Here is an 18,348-nt window from a genome sequence, read left to right on the forward strand (position 1 = left end):
GAGAGGTCAGCCAGCCCACCTGGCCCATCTCAGCCCAGCACATGAGGCTGAGTTGCACAAACAGGTTCTTTGTTCTGGAGCTAAACCAGGGAATTGGGAGCAATGCAGGCTCCCCAGGTCTGCTGTGCTCCCCAGGTCCGCCGTATTCCCTAACAACAGTAACCAGGTCCTTAGGATAAACCCGCCTGAGCTTATTACTGTGATAATGTGAGTGATTCTAGTTTTGTTTCCAACCAAAGAAAGAAAGAAAGTGAAGTCGCTCTGTTGTAATCGACTCTCTGTGACCCCACAGACTGTCGTCTACCAGGATTCTCTGTCCATGGGATTTTCCAGGCAAGAGTACTGGAATGGGTTGCCGTTTCCTTCTCCAGGGCATCTTCCCGACCCAGGGATCGAAGCCAGGTCTCCGGTACTGCAGGCAGACGCTTTACCATCTGAGCCACCAGGGAAGCCCAAAAGATCTCCCAAAGAACAAAGGTTTAATTACCATGTGTCTCGTGCTACGGATATATGCACTTAAACGACAGAGTTGGATGGAAGGAATACATTTCTAGTTTCAACATTCTGAGTCATCAGCAAGATGGCGGGGAGGCTTTCTGTCACTTGCGGAATCAGACTTTTTAGGCCATCAGCGAGATAACTAAGACATGAACAAAACTGGTTTTTGTCAGTCACCTTTTAACATCCACCCCCTTTTCAAATCCAGATTCTCAGGGTTTGCAAGTATTATCAGGACCAGTGTCTTCATGACTGAAGGTGAATGAAGAGCAAACTCTTTTCCAGTTAATGTCCTTGTCACTCTGGAGAATGGCCCTAACCAACCACGTGTCTCCAATGAGAAATCATGGAGCTTTCTGGAGCACAGGGTGGAGCCAGGAGAGAAGGAAGGGCGGGAGATGAGAGCTGGGGAAGGTCACTGAGGGCAGGACGTACATGGGTCCGGATGGGGTCTAAGCTGGGCCGAGAGGAGAAGCCATGCATCCTCCATCCATCACTAACTGACTCTGTGCCGGGTATGACATCAGAGGCTGGGACTACAACAGTCAAGATGGACGTGACCCCTCGCCCCAAGGAACTTCCATGCCAATAAGAGAGAGATCCCAATTACCACACAATACGACAATCACAAATCACGGTTAAGTGCGAAGGAGCCAAACAAGGGGCTATGATCAGAGCTGCTTTGATGGAGCGCCTCCTCCTGGTGACCTAGAAGTTAGGATTTAGTCACGAGAGAAGCTGAGAGTGTACCATGTGCTGGGCACTCTGCTCACCGTCTTCTGTACATAACTCGAAGCCCCATAACAACCCTGCAAACCAACAGCATGATTGTGACAATGATGATGTCGGTGAGAGAACCCGAAGCTCAGAGACGTGAAGCAATTTACCTAAGGTTTCAAAGCTCTTTTGTGTTGGGCCTTGGATATGAACCTGGGTTTCACCAATTTCAACAGTCATGGTCAAAACTTTGCAGTAACATTAAGACTATACAGATGTATGGTTGGATGGCAACACCGACTCTATCAACAGGAGTTTGAGTAAGCTCCGGGAGTTGGTGATGGACAGGGAAGCCTGGCGTGCTGCAGTCCATGGGGTCGCAGAGTCGGACACGACTGAGCGACTGAACTGAAGACTGTACAGAGGTATAGGAAGTCCTATGAATACCGACAACACACCTTCCAAACCACCCTCTCTGCTTTCACTGCCAGTCACCTGGTTTCAGATGAACCTACTGTGGACAACCCTGCCTTCCTGCTCCAGGACCACCAGGCGTCAACAGTCGCCCTCTGCTGCTCAAGTCAACCCTCCTCTTAACTGTGAATTCAAAGCCTAACCACATCTAGTCCTTGGCTTCTCTTAGAGAACTAAAGGAGACAATTATTGCTTGCAGAAAATGAGAACATCTAAGTTGCAAATAACTGAACAGTCAACAGAAAACCTATATAAACTGAAGTAAAGAGGGTGGTTAATGGCACCCCACTCCAGTACTCTTGCCTGGAGAATCCCATGGACAGAGGAGCATGGTAGGCTGCAGTCCATGGGGTCGCGAAGAGTCGGACACGACTGAGCAACTTCACTTTCACTTTTCACTTTCACGCATTGGAGAAGGAAATGGCAACCCACTCCAGTGTTCTTGCCTGGAGAATCCGAGGGACGGCAGGGCCTGATGGGCTGCCGTCTATGGGGTCGCACAGAGTCGGACATGACTGAAGCAACTTAGCAGCAGCAAAGAGGGTGGTTAACAAACAGAATGCTACAAACCCTTTCTTAATGAACTGGTCACAAGCCATCAGAAAACACAATGAAAAAATCTGACTCATAACTAAGCTAATAAACAGAGAACAAAGAACTTAATAAAAATGGGCAGGATTGATAGTTTGAAAATGCCATAATACTGAAGGGACATTCAAGAATAAGTCTGAAGAAAAAGACAGCCAGACTCATATGCCTGGATGGGAAGATCCCACACTGGGCACAAGTCCCTTCTCTCCAAATCAGCAGAAACATTTAACTCAGCTACAATAAAAACAGCAACGGGGGTTCAGGAATCTGCTAAATTACTGTGAATCTGCCAGGGAGATCCCTATATTTTGCAGATAAGGAAACCAGGGCCTAGAGAGGTGAATACAACGAAAAACATCTAAGACAATCAGTGTGGAGACACAAACACTCACCACTGGACCTTTGCTGCCACAGAGCTGTGTGTGTGTGCATGTGTGTATGCATGCACACGCTTGTGTCCACATACCCATGCACATGTGTGCTTGTGTGTACATGTGTGTGCATGCATGTGTGCACATGTGTGTGCAGGGAATAAGGAGGAGAGCAGGTTACAGAGGGCCTTGAGTGTTGTCACCAAGCAGACCCTGTCTGACAGGTTTCTGCAGAGAGAAATGGTGGCAAAGAGGAAAATGGTTGCTAAAAGCAAATTCGCATTTTCCCAAAGCATGCCCTGGCTTCTGTGAGGAGGGTGGGTTGGAAGGGAGACAGGGAACAGGGTCAGGAGATGCCAGGAGGGACCCAGAAGATGGCAGGCATCTGGAGGAAACCTGTGAGGCTTTTCCAGAGCCACTCAGGAAGCAGGATCCACAGGGACTGGGCCAAGCGCAAGGGGAAAGCCAGAAATGACTCCTGAGGATTTGGCTGGAAAAACTGAGTGCTTGGTGGTCTTGCTCATCAAATCAGCAAATAGAGAAAGAAGAGCGGGGCTGGAGAAGATCACAAGCCTGACTATGGACATTTTGGGTTTTATTTCGAGCAAGTTTTGACAGCCTGGTATTTGCTTTTCTTCCACTGGGATTATATAAAACTTGTCTGTTGGGCTAGCCAGCCATTGAGGAAAATTTCCTATTTTGGTGGGGGGTTTGGAGGCAGCCAACAATCTACTTTAAGGATCCCAAGTGTGAAGCAGGCATGGCCTGTTGGAGCGGTTGTCAGAGTGGTAAGGGGCTCGGGTACTGGTCTAGCAGACGGCTGATAGAGACCCCGCCCTGCAAGGCCCTTGGGGTCTCCTGCCTGTGCTCCGTGCTCCTCTCAGAAGCTAAGCCCCACACCGCCTCCCCATTCTCTCCTCTCCTCTCTCCCAAGACTCCCAGATACTCACTTTACGTTCTTGTACATGTGATAATATTTTGGTTGGTCCCTGATGATATTTTCTTACCAGAATCCCTCCTCTTTGACATCCTAGGCTACGTGCATTCACTCCTTGTATTCCTCCAAACATGACGGTGTTTTACAGTCTGGTAAGAAAGTTTCAATGGAAAGGCACGTAATTGGAAGCCATCCTTTTTCATTAATGAAACAGTGTCTCCAGGTGTCTGTTTTCTTAACTTATAACGATCCCCCGTGTACCCTGATCCTTAGACTGAGCTGTTGATCCGAGAGTGGCGAAAGGTCAGCCAGAGGAAAGCTGGCTGTCTCCTCTATTCCACACGCCTCTGGTCAAACTCTCTGGGCAAAAGCAGAGTTGAGCTTCCCTGGCTCACCTGTGGCAGCCTACCCAGCTGAAAGAGGGATTCTAAGAGGAAACAGGCCTTTCTGAGAGCCAAGAGTTGAATCTGCAAATTCAAATGTGTGAAATGAGACAGTGGCTTTACGGGGATGAATCTGTCTTCCTTTAACCAAATGAAGAACCGTATGTACCTACTGGATGTCTAAGACACCCATCAACACAGGTGGAAGCAAGAGAGCTTAGATGTTTATTGTAGAACCTTGCTAGGGATGCTGGAGGATAAGGCAGTCCAGGAAATCAGACAGGTATAGGAAAAAGGGGGCTTCATGGTGACAGACCCCCTAAATGGAATGTGACTCCAGACTATCAGAATTTGAGAGAAAGTATTTTGTGGAGCCCTCAGGACTGCCTGTAGTAACTTCTGAACCCTCCACCATCAAATAATATGTTTTACTCTGACAAGAAGCTGTAGATAATTAGAAATGTCTTTCGTTAAATGAAGGAGGCTTTTTCCTTTTGATCAACAGTCAACGTTTTGTGTTTCAAACAGAATTCTCAGGGTTTTCATTTCATAGGGTCAGAGTACAAATTTGAGAAAAGTACTCGAATGTAGAGCTTTTCCAACAGATGGAAGATACCCTTTTTACTTCCTGAGCTTAAACTGTAAGCATCTTTTGAAATAAAAAACAATGTTCTTAAGCAACTAGATGTTTCCCACAACTTCTGTCTGTAGGGATTCCAGTTCATTTTCTGGAATTTATTAATCAAACACCAAAGTATTATCTATTCAGAAAAGCCTGATGGAAACTGTAACTTGAATAATATTCAAGGATTTTTTTTCTTTTGAAGCAGAAAGCCAGCAATTACTGCACTGGGGAAGTCTTTTTTTTTTTTTTACTATGGTGCATTTCCTCAGGAGAGGAAATGATTTTTGAGAATACTGAAGCCTTTTCTTATTCTAAAGCAGGCTAGCAACACCTGTACACAATCTTTCTAGACACAATGAGACTTTTCTGAGGTTTCATGTCATGACCATTTAATTTAATAGCTCTAAGAGCTTACCCAGGACACTAATACCTCAGTTAACTGGCACGATTGGTGAATTGGGGATTCCAGTTAACTTAATTTTTCCATCAACGAATAGTAACCCATTTATGCAATGAAATTTCCCCAGCAGGATATAGGGGATCTGGACATCTCTTTTTCAGGTATGTACAATTGTATGTTTTGTCTCTCAGTTTTACATTTAAAAAAAAAAGAAAAAGAAAAATCAGCATTTTCCCGCCCATAAATCTTCAAATTAATAAGCCAATAATCAACCACATGTCAGAGGCCTCACCAAAGAAACAGAGGTTAAGCTTAACTGTGATAGTATTAGTTAAAGAAAATCAACTTAGTGAGTAAAAGAAAATATATTTCTCTCCTCCATGGAGCAGTCATTTAACACACAAGGCATCAATCTGCACACAGGTGCCACAGAGACAAACAGTACACGGTTTTGGGATCTCAGAAGCTCATGGTTTACATATAGATGGAGTCGAAAACTTCAAATGATACAAGAAATGATGGGTGTTAAAATTTTTTTTCCTTCAAAAGCATAAAAACCAACACTTGCTTTTGATGAATCAAGGCAAATGAAATGTACTTTTGGAAATAATTAGTGAAAAGAAAATAAATTTAAAGTTGCCTTTAACTTTTTAATAAGAGTCTCTAACTTTTTAATTAGGGCTTCCCTGGTGGCTCACTCGGTAGGTAAAAAAATCCGCTTGCAATGCGGGAAACCCAGGTTTGATCCCTGGGTTGGGAAGATCCCCTAGAATAGGAAATGGCTGTCCACACCAGTATTTTTGCCTGGGAAATACCATGGAGTGAGGAGCCTGGCAGGCTACAATCCATGGGTCGCAAGTGTTGGACACGAATTAGTGACTAAACCACCAGCACTAATTTTTTAACCGGCAGAATAAGGACCGATTTTATATTCTGACTTCAACTTAGCAGAATTAGAAAGCTTCAAAAGTTGTTAGGAATGAAACAGGTAAAAGTAACTTCTGAGAAGTTCTGATGTGATTTGTCAGGGGCCCAAAGACCCTGGTTCCCTGGGTTATTCTCCGTCATTCACCTTTCTTTTTTTTTTTTTTTTGCTGAGCTGTGTGGCTTGCAGAACCTTAGTTCCCCAATCAGGGATTGAACCTGGACCTTGACACTGCAAGTGTCAAGTCCTAACCACTGGACCTCCAGGGAATCCCCCGCACTGGTTTTATGTTTTTATTAATATATGCAAAGTCTTTCAAAGGCACGAATGGGGCTTGGTTTCTTCCCTCTGATGGTTTCCAGCAGGCAACCTTAGGATCTGAAGTTTTCTGGAATACTAGGTTCCACGCTCCTTGCTTCTCAGTCACCCTTCCCCTCCACCCCTGCAATCCTGATTCAGTGGTTCTGGGATGTGGCCCAAGAATCTGTATTTTTAATAATAGCATCATGTGATCCTTATCAACAAGAAAAACATATGGTCCTGGATAATATGATTTGCCTAAGCACGGGGTGGGGGGGGGGCGGAAGGGGGCAAGGACTGGGGCCAGACCCGCGGGGAAGTCATTGGAGCTAGGAGGGAAAGGTTGATTTCCAGGCCTCAGGATCCGGAGAGCCAGCTTCAGTAAAGCCTGGGGCTGGACTCGGGAATCTGCATTGTAAAAAATAATTTTCTTTACCTTTTGGTTTTGGCTGTGCTAGGTCTTTTGTTGAAGCACAATCTTTCCCTAGTTGTCGCAAGCGGGGGCTACTCTTCGTTGTGGTGCACGGGCTTCTCACAGCCATGGCTTCTCTTGTTGCGGAGCATGGGCTCTAGGGCACGTGGGCTTCAGCAGTTGCAGCTCCCGGGCTCCACAGCTGTGACGCATGGGCTTAGTTGCCCCTAGGCATGTGGGATCTTCCTGGATCAGGGATTGAATGTGTGTCTCCTGCATTGGCAGGTAGATTCTTTACCATTCAGCCACCAGGGAAGCCCCTGGGGAATCTGCATTTTTAATGAGTGCCTCAGGTGACATCTGGGTTGTAAGAAACATCTCTTTGGTTGCTGATAAGCGGCCAAACTTGACTTAAAACAACAGAATCAGGAAAAACTTAAGTCATGATCCAGGGGACTTGCCTGGCAGTCCAGTGGTAAAGACTCTGAGCTTCCAATGCAGGGGGTGCCAGTTTAATCCCTGGTCAGGGAACTGAGATCCCACAGGCCATGTGGTATGGCCAAGAAAAAATAAAGTCATAATCCAAAGGGGGAAATCGGGGACACCTTGGTCTTCCCAGGCCCAACTGCTTCCTGGATCTACACTGGATGGGCTGTTTCTGAAAGGCCTGCCTCCAGGAGGCCAGGGCTCAGTCCAAAGCACTGTGGGCCATAGGGCCTGACCCTATATGGGGCAGATCTAGAACACCGATGGGTGGACGTCTGGTCCTCTGAAGCAAGAATCACCTTTGGGAAACACACGGAGCGGCAAACTGTCTCTGGGAAAGGCCACGGCCTGGTTATAGTATGCCTGCAAATCGCAAATGAGACACTTCGGTGTACCATCGCTGGGTCATAACCACACACCCTGTTTACTACAAATTCTGCTCAAATAAACCTGTCTTCACGTACAGTTGCTAAGGCACTTGTGCTTAGAAAAACAAACACTTTAAACACAAACAATACCTTCACATTTTCCCTTCAAAAGTGACTGATTTGCTCAGTGCTGAAAAAGCTGCAACACACTTCTGGAAGCCTCGCATCACTGCGCTTCACATTTGCCAATAACTATACGGACCTCTTGGAGAATGCCAAGGGAAATACCGGACTTGGGAAGGCTAGGAAGAAGGGAAAAAATAAAGCGAGATCATACAGAGGATGAAAAACGCCTCTTACATGCTTCCCCGTGAAGTCAGACTATGTTTCTTGCAAATGCTGAACTCCATAAGCACCTCACAGTTTAGCTGTCTTGATTTCAAACCCCTGCCCACATGGCTCACATTTGCAACTTAAATATTCGGTATGAAAACAATGTTATTTGACAGGATTCTTCTCTGGAGGGGAGAAGGAAAGGCACGTGTTTCAGCCCACACACATACGCTGATCTTTGACTCAAAGTATTGCTGTAAGACACGCAATTATTTTGGCTTCGGAAGACTATACTGTCTGCTGTGTTGGGGTGGGGTGGGCAGTTACCAAAAAAATCTTGTCTTGAGCAGCGCCAGAACCGAACATTTTTATGTGTGTGAGCTGGAGGGATTTTATTATGCATGTATAGTACAAATGGTTCTTTTTTCATTTTGGAAAGAAAAAAGGCACTTAAGGGGAAAAAAAGAAAAGGTTTGGTGGGGAGGCTTTGCAGTGGTATTTCACCTCAATACATCTTTCAAGTTTGATGGCTCGTAAGCTCACGGCTTGGTTCTTGTCTTCAACCTTGAGACAACGCTAAGCTGTCCGCAGCAGCTGCAGAGGCCAGGTCTTTAAATGAAATAGAGAAATAATTGCTTCAGGAAACAAAGGGAAGAAGGGGGAAAAACGGCCCGTGAGCTGAACGACACGGCCCCTTGGGACTGCCTGTGGCATGTGGTCCTGATGGATATAGTGCAGTGTGCTAAGAAGGGATCCTTGAGCAGCCCTGGAGAATCAGAAGTGTGATGTGGCTGGAAGAGTGTGAGTTTTAGAGACACACCTGGGCCCAAGCCTTGGCTCTGTGACTGATTAGCTAGTGACCCTGACAAAGGGCCTTGCCTCTGGGTGGGGGCGGGGGACTCCCGGTTCCTTATCTGCAGTAAGGGAGTACTTCTACCTACAGCAGGGACTGCAATGAAGACTGGAGGGTACAAGGTATGTGATGGGCTGGTTCCGTTAAACACGGCCAAACTCACAGTTACCTCTGCCCTGCCCAGGACTCCATCTCTAGGGGGAGAAATGGCATGAACCCGTGATCCAAAATAATAAGGGAGAAAATGACATCCAATCAGATGTATCAACACGGTGCTGGATGACGGAAAGCATACGGGCAAGTGATGAAGGACTGAGAGGAGATGCTGAAACAAACAAGTGAGTAGGGATGGGGCTGGGAAGAGGACGTTGGCTATGGGGCTGGATCCCTCTCAAGGCTAGGGATGGTAGTACCAGGTACTCCTGAAGACAGAGCCAAAAACAGCGGGGCTGGTCAAAGATTACGCGAGGACCCACTCTACCTCACATCCCTCCATCACCCTGCATAACCAACCTCTGCACTATCCTCTTGGGAAAGAGGGCCAGTGGAGGAATGGGACGAGAGGATGAGGATTCTGAGCATGAGGCGACAGGTGCAGGAGGAGGAAGGGAGGAGTTGAGAGGCTGAAAGCAGAAGATAAATACACATTTTCACATGGGAGGTAAGAGCATGCGGCCTCCCCAATATTAGGCTCCCCGGCATTAACAGCTAAGCCTCTATTCACCAGGCAGGAGACCACAGGGCCCCTTCTCAGCAGAAAGGGACTAACCAACGAGAAAAGACCTACAGACGCCAGCATGTAGGGACCCCACTCCTTGTCTGATAATCTCTTGTGAGACCGACAACTCTACATGCCCCATCCACGCATATAAAACTTTCAGATGTCTCTTTAGTGCTTCATTCTTAAATATTAATGGGTAGACAAGAATCACTAGATACCTGACCAAAGAGAAAAATGAGACTCCAAACATACTCCTCCCAAAAAAAACCAGAAAAAAGAATTCAGTAAAAAGATACAATGCAAAGAACAGAAGAAAATAGCAAAGAAACAATCATTAATATGCTCAGAAGTATAAAATGCTTTGTATCTGTAACACTAGGACACAGTAGTAACATTTAAGAAATCGGAAAACTTGAGAGTTTAAAAAACAGCAGCAAAAAAGAAATTTCAGGAGAAAGTTTTGAAGAAACGTTCCCAAGATGAACAAAAAGCAAAGACAGGAAAAAGAGGAGAGAAAATACTGAGTTGGTGTAAAAATTCATTTGGGTTTTCATAGTTTATGAAAAATGCTAACAAACTTCTTGAAGGAAATGAGAAAGCCCATTTTCCATCTAATGAATGTACCAGAAGGAAAGAAAAAAGAAAAAAAACCAAGGGGGTAATTAGCAAGACTTTAATGTAATGAAAAATGCCCAGAAGTGAAGGCATGAATTCCAGACTGAAGGGTCGGCCGAGTACCCAACACAACAGTGCTGTACAGGGGAGACTGGACTGGAAGGCTTCCACTGAAATCTAGATGCCTCAGGCCAAAGGGAAGTTCTTGAGAGAAAACAGGGCACGTGACCAAGTGCAGTGGTCAACCTGGCTCAAGAATCAACAAGGAAAGATAGACAATGAAAAACGCCTACAACATTCCAGTCACAAACTGCCTGCAACCTAAAGTTCTGTAGATGTGGTCAATTGCTCAACTGCAAGGAGCAGCATAAAGATATTCTTCAGCTACAAAAGGGCTGAGCCCCAAGGAAAACATTAAAAAGACAGGTCATTTGATGTGCTTTTCACCATATCCATAGGGATTTCTCAGCGCTGAAGTAATTTAGGGCAAGCATTATGAACAGCAAAGGAGGAAAAAATAACAGTAAGTTTAGGAAGAATGAAACAGTGTGTAAGAAAGGAAATCTGATTATAGTAAGCTACATGGTTCAGCTAAAAACATTAATACATTCTGAGTTTGCTCCCTGGCATCACCACCAAAAAAATATTTAACACAGCTGAGATGAAAATGCTGAGTAGTGATTTAACTGACAACTGTGATTTAATGCTGTTGGTGGCACAGAGGGAAAGTGTAAGTGCAACGTCTTCCACAGCAGGAAGTTCACAGACAACACCCAGAACTGCAATCCAATCGAGTAGTATTAGTACAAGCACATTATTTAGAAACAAGGAGCAAAATAGAAGAAACAGCGGACAGAGGGGACTTCCCTTTGGAGTGGGAGGGCTAGCAGGGCAGGTAATGGCTGGCCTCCCTTTTCTGTTGGGAAAGGCACCCTGGACCACTGTCTTTGTAAACCATGCTTAGGTGTCATTCTGACTCATCACCAGACTGGGGTCCGGGTTAAATGCCTACCGCTATGGCTTGGCACAGGAAGCGAGGGCAGGTGTGGCCAGAACAGGGACCACATGGAACAAACACAGTATTGGGCTCCAGAGAAGAGAAGCACAGGCCCATGACAGCCTCCCCTGGGCTGCCCAGCGAGCCTAGGTGTGTCTGGGCACACAGATCCACACACCCGTGTAAAACTGCAATAACCTAACAACACACACATCCTAATACAGCTCTCCCAGGTGCAAACCAAACTGCATTCACCTCCTCCCCAAAGGCAGAGAAACCTCGCATCATGAGGAACGGTCATGGAAGCTCCGCTCCGTTAAGTCCTGGATTTCCGGTGGATGGCCATCTTCTCAATCCAGGCCACACATGGTTCTCTATATTACGATTCGTAATTAATCATCTCCCATATGCCCAACATATATACACTTGTAGATCAACACCTTGACCATGCCACCAAAAGCTCCCATTTGGGAAAGGAGAGGTGGGGAACAGTCCAGAAAACATACCCTTCTTGTCAGGCTGTGCTAAGCCTTCCTGGGAGGTGCAAGACTTGCAATGCAGAGGTCGTGGTTTGATCCCTGGTCTAAGGGGACTAAGATCCCACCTGCTGAGTCCTCCCACTCTGGAGCCTGTGAGCCACAGCTAGGGAGTCCCGGCACCGCAACCAAGATCCCACGTGCCACAACTAATCCCACTGACGCAGCCAAATAAATAAATAAGAAGGGGATGTTACACAGCATGGTGGGTGTGGAGACAAATTCCGGGAAGACAGGGATTTCGTCAGATCTAAATGGAGTATCAACCCAAACACATATTGCTATCAAACAAATAGAAGAGCTGTGAGCTCTATAAAATCACTGTTGAATTATATGCTCCAGTTACAGTGATAAATATTTGGTACCAGGAGCAAGATTGCCTTTCTTGGGAAAAAGTTTGTTTCTTTCCTATTAGATGGTGTCTTGTGTCATGTATCCTGTCTCCCTTGTTGTGTTATGTTTCCCTGGATTCTAGTCTTGGTGCTAAATTTAAGGCTCCAACGTGGGCTTCCCTGGTGGCTCAGCTGGCGAGGCTCTGCTTGCAATGCGGGAGACCTGAGTTCGATCCCTGGGTTGGGAAGATGGAGAAGGGAATGGCTACCCACTCCAGTATCCTGGCCTGGACAATTCCATGGACTGTGTAGAGTCCATGGGGTCACAAAGACTCAGACACGACAGAGCAACTTTCACTTTCAATGTGATCTCAGTTTATTGGTTTGATTAATTCTACGTACATTCTTGTAAATTCGATTTAAATTTCTTCCTTTAGCAGCTTTGAGACTTTACACAGATGCGCACCCTGTCTTATAGTAAGCTACTCCACATTTTCATGACACAGAGGTTACAAATTATAAATAAAATCTACCCTGGGACAGAAGCTGGGCTATCTTTAAGTTTGCCCTACAAGATCCTCGGATCCTGAGGTGGCTTTGGATGGTCCACAAGCCTTGCCAGCTGGTCTTCACTGCTCACTGTTTTGCTATTTTATCCCCAAGTCTTGGTCTGCAAGCCAATCTCTGTGAACTTATCCATCTAATTTAACCTGTTGTGTATATTCTGCTGCTATTTCCAAGCAGTAGTTCTCACTGCAATCCTCCAGCCTTGCCTTAGTTGAACTAAGGGGAAGCAGGGCTGTTCTCCTCACATGTCTGTGTGTTCCGGAGTGCAGGCAGGATGCAGCTAAGCGGACCAGAACTCGAATCTGGGAACGGGACTTAGAGCTGCGGGCAGAAGCAGTGTGAATCAGGAGGACCAGGCCAGAGGGGCATGGATGCTGCCCACCGTCCACTGAGCAACTCCTCTTCGTGGTCAAAGGAAAAACATGACAAGTAAGTGGACACTGAACCTGCCTCTTACGAGGGCAAGAGAAAGTCAGTGACACACACTCCCAACCTTGGTGCAGGGCGCCGGGACTTCCCTGTTCGTGGACTTTGAGACCCACCCCTGTGGCTTAGATGTGTCGCCACCGTGTGGCCGGAGAGAGACTAACAGGCGCGCAGGACCCAAAGGGCTCCTCCTGGTTCAGACTTGGAACGCCTGGCGGAGCAACGGCTCTGGACAAAAATAGAATCTGTTTATTCGACTTGTCTCTTTCATAACAAGACACAGATTTCAGAAAATAATCATATGGCAGACAAAATAAAGAGGAAAAAAAGCACTCAGAGGTTTCGCGAGCTACCTGCAAAAGACTGAGCTCCAGTGAGGCCTGTAGGATGAGGTTTCCTCCTTTCACTGCCCCCTGAAAGAGAACTCCCCCTTTTTCACTTGCGCACTGAGCCCCTTGGGAGCGCAGCTCTCACTGCTGGCTTCAGCTGACCAGGGCTTGTAACATCATCTCGCCTAACTACCGCAGGCTGGTTTGAAAAGGGCAGACTTTGCTTCTGAGCTGGCCATCCTTGGGCTGTTTTTTCAGAATATGCTCCTCAGCTACTGTGCTAAGTCCTCAGACATCGCTAGGTATTCAAAGGTCATGGCCGCTGACCCTCTCCCTAAGCATGGGCCTTCTACCTGGCTGGCAAGTCTACTGCCTGGAGACTATTTTCAAGGCAGATGAAAATAATCCGACAGACAGTGGAACCAAACTTGACTCTCAAGAGTCCCTCAGACTGCAAGGAGATCAAACCAGTCAGTCTTAAAGGAAATCAACCCTGGATATTCATTGGAAGGACTCATGCTGAAGCTGAAGCTCCAGTACTTTGTCTACCTGATGTAAAAAGCCAACTCATTGGAAAAGACCCTGATGCTGGGAAAGACTGAAGGCAGGAGGAGAAGGGGACGACAGAGGATGAGATGGTTGGATGGCATCATCAACTCAATGGACTTGAGTTTGAGCAAACTCTGGGAGTTGGTGATGGACAGGAAAGCCTGGCGTGCTACAGTCCATGGGGTCGGACATGACTGAGTGACTGAACAACAACCAACCAACTGGAAGGTTAAGTGAGGTCATACATAGGTGGGGACCTAATCTGATAGGTCCTTAGACATAGGAAGGACAGGGAAGCCTGGTGTGCTGCAGTCCATAGGATTGCAAAGAGTTGGACACGACTGAGGGACTGAAGTGAACTGAACTGATGTCCTTAGAAGACGACTTCGCTCTCTCTCTCTGTGTACTCACAGAGGACAGGCCATGTGAGGTCACAGCAAAGAAGGCAGCCATATGCAACTCCAGGAGACAGGTCTCCCCAGAGGCCACCTCTGCTGGCACCGTGACCTTGGACCTCCTTTCTCCAGAACCACGAGACAATACATTCTTGTTGCCTAAAGCCAGTCGGTCTGCAGCCCTTTGTTACGGCGGCCCAAGCAGACCGACCATGGGAGCCTTGACCTTGCTACGCCCTGACCCTCTTATTTATCTTTCAACACTCCAAGTAACCTCTTCCGTGAGGTCATTCTCTTCTACCCTGGCCACTTCCTCCTTGACGCGCCCCTTCCATAAAGAGATTATATCTTAGAACCCTGTAACACATTATTGACTTAAAAAAAAAAAGTCTGTCTGCCCCTACTAGACTCTGAACCCCTTGAAAGAAGAGACATTTCTTAGATAATGAAGAAGTGACAAAATGAAGGATTAGCTGTGTAAGAGCTTGCAAATACAGGTACTTATGTGAACTATTTACCATGAAATGTGTGGCGTGGACTCTACAGTGACACGGAGGTGACGGCCGAACCCTCACATCAGGGTTAATACCAGTTAGGTGACCTTGGGGGGCCCACTACTTCACTTCTTGGGGCTGAAATGGCCTCATTTTCTTAAACGTAAATTTTGCTGAAGCATAACACACTTACAGAGGAGCACACAAGTGGTCAAGAACTCAATGAATTTCCTAATTGTTCCAGCTTGTAAGTGGGGATAATGATAGTGTCTGTCACACTGGGTGGGTGTGAGGATTTAATGACAAAACACTTCTGAAGGATGGATGTATCTCATTCCTGCCACCCTGCCCGCCACTTCAGTTTAATGGAGAGATTCTTCATCTACTTAAAATGCCAGACAAGCTTGTCGTTTTAAAGCAGGGCTGAAGGAGGCAATGAAATAGGCTTGGAAAAGCTTCCTTGGTACCTGAGAGAGGAAGAGGAAAAACCCTTCTGATTTCAGCATATGTGACTTCTTAGCCACATAAGAAGGGTAAGGGTAAGGGACAGGTTGGTCCCTGGTCAGGGAACTAAGATCCTGCATGCCGTGGGGCAATTAAGTCTCAGCCCCGCGACAGAGATCCCGTGAGCCACAACTAAGGCCCGATGCTGCCAAACAAATAAATGCTGGAAAACAAACAAACAAACCGAAAAGCCCCCCAAAACTGAGGGGCATCCACCCCTGCAAATGTCCTTCTGCCTCTCCTCTGAAGACCTAGGTCCTTCTCAGGAGCCACAGCAGATGTGGCTTAAAGGAAAGATGCTCGCGGAGGGTGCAGCGGGGGGTGGGGGGTGGATTTACAGCCTGTGACCAATTAGCCAGATGGGCTCACCTCCCCACCTGGTTTTTCTCTGGTCGGTGTTTCGCGGGCTCTCTCTCACTTTCATTCCCTCCCCGTTAGCTGAAGAAGGTCACTTCCCTTTGGCCTGGGGGTTGGCCGTCTGAGGCCAGATTGGGTTCACATCTGCTCTGGGGCTTCAGGTGCCCTGGTGGCCGGGATGAGCTTTCTCCGACGTGGGTTTTAGCACGGGCCCCATGACCTCTCCTCCTGAATTCAGATCTCACCAGGGTTGTCCACGTTTTCCTGAACTCCAGCTTCAGCTAGGGCAAATGTGGTTTGATTAATTCCAAACATATGTTCCTTAGAAATGCACAATCTTACCATATCTGCCCTTCCTGTACAAAGCCAACTGGGGGACTGAGTTTGAGCTGCGAAACCCCCAGGATTTGGAGGGAGGAGGGGACTAGCCCGTTTCCGCATTCATTCTTAACGCTATTGAACGCTGATTACACTACTTGGGCCTCCAGTCAGTGGAGCATGGTGACTTCTTTCTAGAAGCCCTCCTTTCAAGTTCTCTGTTTCTCTGAATGTAACGTAAACTCCTTTACTTTTAAGCTCAGGTTTGTCTCCATCAATTAACGTTGCCAGCACCTGGAGATGAAGAGACCCCGAAGCGGTTATCTCGTTAAGAACTTTGAACTTGGGTATGGTATGAACATACATCACAGAAGACAAACATTTATCCTGCCTACTTTTTTTTAAACAAATTTCCAGAGTTGAAAAAGCCTCCAATTGCTTCAAAAGCCAAAGAAATGAGACCTGACATGTATTTACAAAGGCATTTTCATGCATTACACATCCGCTTTCTTTTTCAATCATGGGTTTACTTTCCCAAGAAGAGGACCATTTGTAAACGCAAAACAGAATCACAAATGTCAGTTTTTCTGACCGGCATTTATTTCCCAGGCAAACATTCTTTGAACTGATGTTTCCTTTCCCCTCCTTTGTCCCTCCTTTGGCTAGGGCAGTCAATGCATGCTTTCCTGCTCAAGTCAGCTCCGGCATTTTGGAAAATTCTGCACAACTGCAATTTTCTTACTGCTATTCCACAAATATCCTTATGTTTAAAATGCATGTTATCCACCATCCCCCTCAACAGTGTGCAGGAGCTAAAGCTCTTCACCAACCAAAGAAGCTTTTTTTTAATGAAATATTTTTATTTTTATTTATTTAGCTGCAGCAGGTCTTAGGTGTGGCACGCGATCTTCAGTTGAGGCATGCAGGATCTACTTCCCTGACCAGGGATCCAGCCCAGGCTCTCTGCATTGGGAGCGTGGAATCTTAGCCACTGGACCACCAGGGGAGTCCCCGCCAAGATTTTTTGTGTCTGTGTAATTGCAGCTCGGATCTTTTGCATTTCTTTCTGCTCTTTTCATTTTGGCAAACGTATTCCCTGAATCATATGTAGGAAAGACAAACTTAAAATGTCTGTTACCCATCTTTGGCTGGAAAAGACTAATGTAGAAGGAGTGATGGATGGGAAGGGAGTCTGCTTCTGCATCTAATGTAACTCTACAGCATCTTGTGCACAGCGGATACACAGAATAATTTGAGTGATGTAAGAATATCAGATATTAGATCTCTGGATACCTAATTCAGAGTTCCTTGGGTTATATAAAAATTGTTCAGGGAGGAAAGCTTAAAAAATTTGGTGTCAACACTGGATCATATTTTAAGCCCAGGATAGATGATAAAATAATACTGATGAAAATAGTACAAATTAAGCTGATTCCTTTTCACTGGGCAAAAATTTTCCTAGCTATTCTCACCACGTATGTCTGTTTTTCCAGATGAACTTTAAAATCATGATGTCAAGTAACCCCCCCCCCAAAACTCCCTTTGGAATTCTGAATCAGATTATGTGAAATTTATATATCAACTTGGGGAAAAAGTTACATCTCTGCAATTTAACTGAAGCCAGCCAATCTGGGACTATAGCATATTCCTACACTTAATCAAATCTTCCTTGTCTGTAGCTATAATTTTTCCTGCCTAGCAATTGTCACCCCAACCAACCTCCACACTCTTCAGAGGAAACAGCCAGCCTGTGCCCTGGACCACAGGCTAAGTTGAACATAATAACCCATGTTTCGGGATAGATACAAGATTCCAGCCAGGTCAGAAAGAAGACCTCCCTACGACTTTCCTCACTGTTCTCAAGAAGCAACCCTTCCACAGAGCAAGGGGGACTTGAATGTGAGGCTGCCAGTGGTCATGTTCTCCACCAGGGAGACAAAGCCAGTCTGAGGCAGGAAAGATGAAGCCGAAGCAGAGATGAAGGAGTGGAGGATGTAACCCCACCACTAACCCGAACAGTGACTTTGTGTGTGCTAGAAACAAGTGCTCCTTCCTATGACAACATGCCATAAATCTGACGACCCCAATACATCTATGATGACTGCCTATGAACGGCAAGCCTTGGGGTTTAGACTTGTTTAGTGCACGCTCTGAACAACTGAACCCTGCAGTCCAAAGGGAAAGAGTCCTAGGAGCTTTGAGAATCATATGTTACTGATCGAAACACGTTGCAGCTTCACTTGGTTCAACCTAATGCAATGAATTTTCCCCCCAATCCATCAGATTGGCAAAATTCCAAAAGCTGAGCAACACACTTTCAGCAAGGCTGTGGAGAAATTTTCATAAAATACCAATGGAAGGACTGAACCCTACAGAGGGCAATCTGGCAAAATTGATCAAAACTGGCGCATGTGGGAGTCTGTCCTACAGCTGTATCACACACCCTTTGACACCTACAATAACGTATGTGCTCGGTGCAGGAGACAGTGTGGGGGGTAGGGATATGACACACACACACACACACATATGCATATT

General features: G+C 46.2%; 1 protein-coding gene across 4 annotated transcripts in view; it reads right to left on the reverse strand.

Annotated features, from left to right (window-relative positions):
- STX8 (syntaxin 8) overlaps positions 1-18,348 on the reverse strand; it is a 206,765-nt gene that overhangs the window by 22,399 nt on the left and 166,018 nt on the right. Inside the window, exon 9 of one of the 4 annotated variants that reach the window (XM_070389486.1) lies at positions 8,345-8,429. The exons of the other annotated variants lie outside the window; for them this stretch is intronic. Coding sequence (XP_070245587.1) covers positions 8,360-8,429 — 70 coding nt within the window. The 3' untranslated portion in view covers positions 8,345-8,359. Of the gene's footprint in view, positions 1-8,344; positions 8,430-18,348 lie in introns of those variants that run through there. 4 annotated transcript variants of the gene reach the window in all.

Source organism: Bos mutus, chromosome 19, assembly GCF_027580195.1.
Source record: "Bos mutus isolate GX-2022 chromosome 19, NWIPB_WYAK_1.1, whole genome shotgun sequence".
Lineage (NCBI taxonomy): Eukaryota > Metazoa > Chordata > Mammalia > Artiodactyla > Bovidae > Bos > Bos mutus.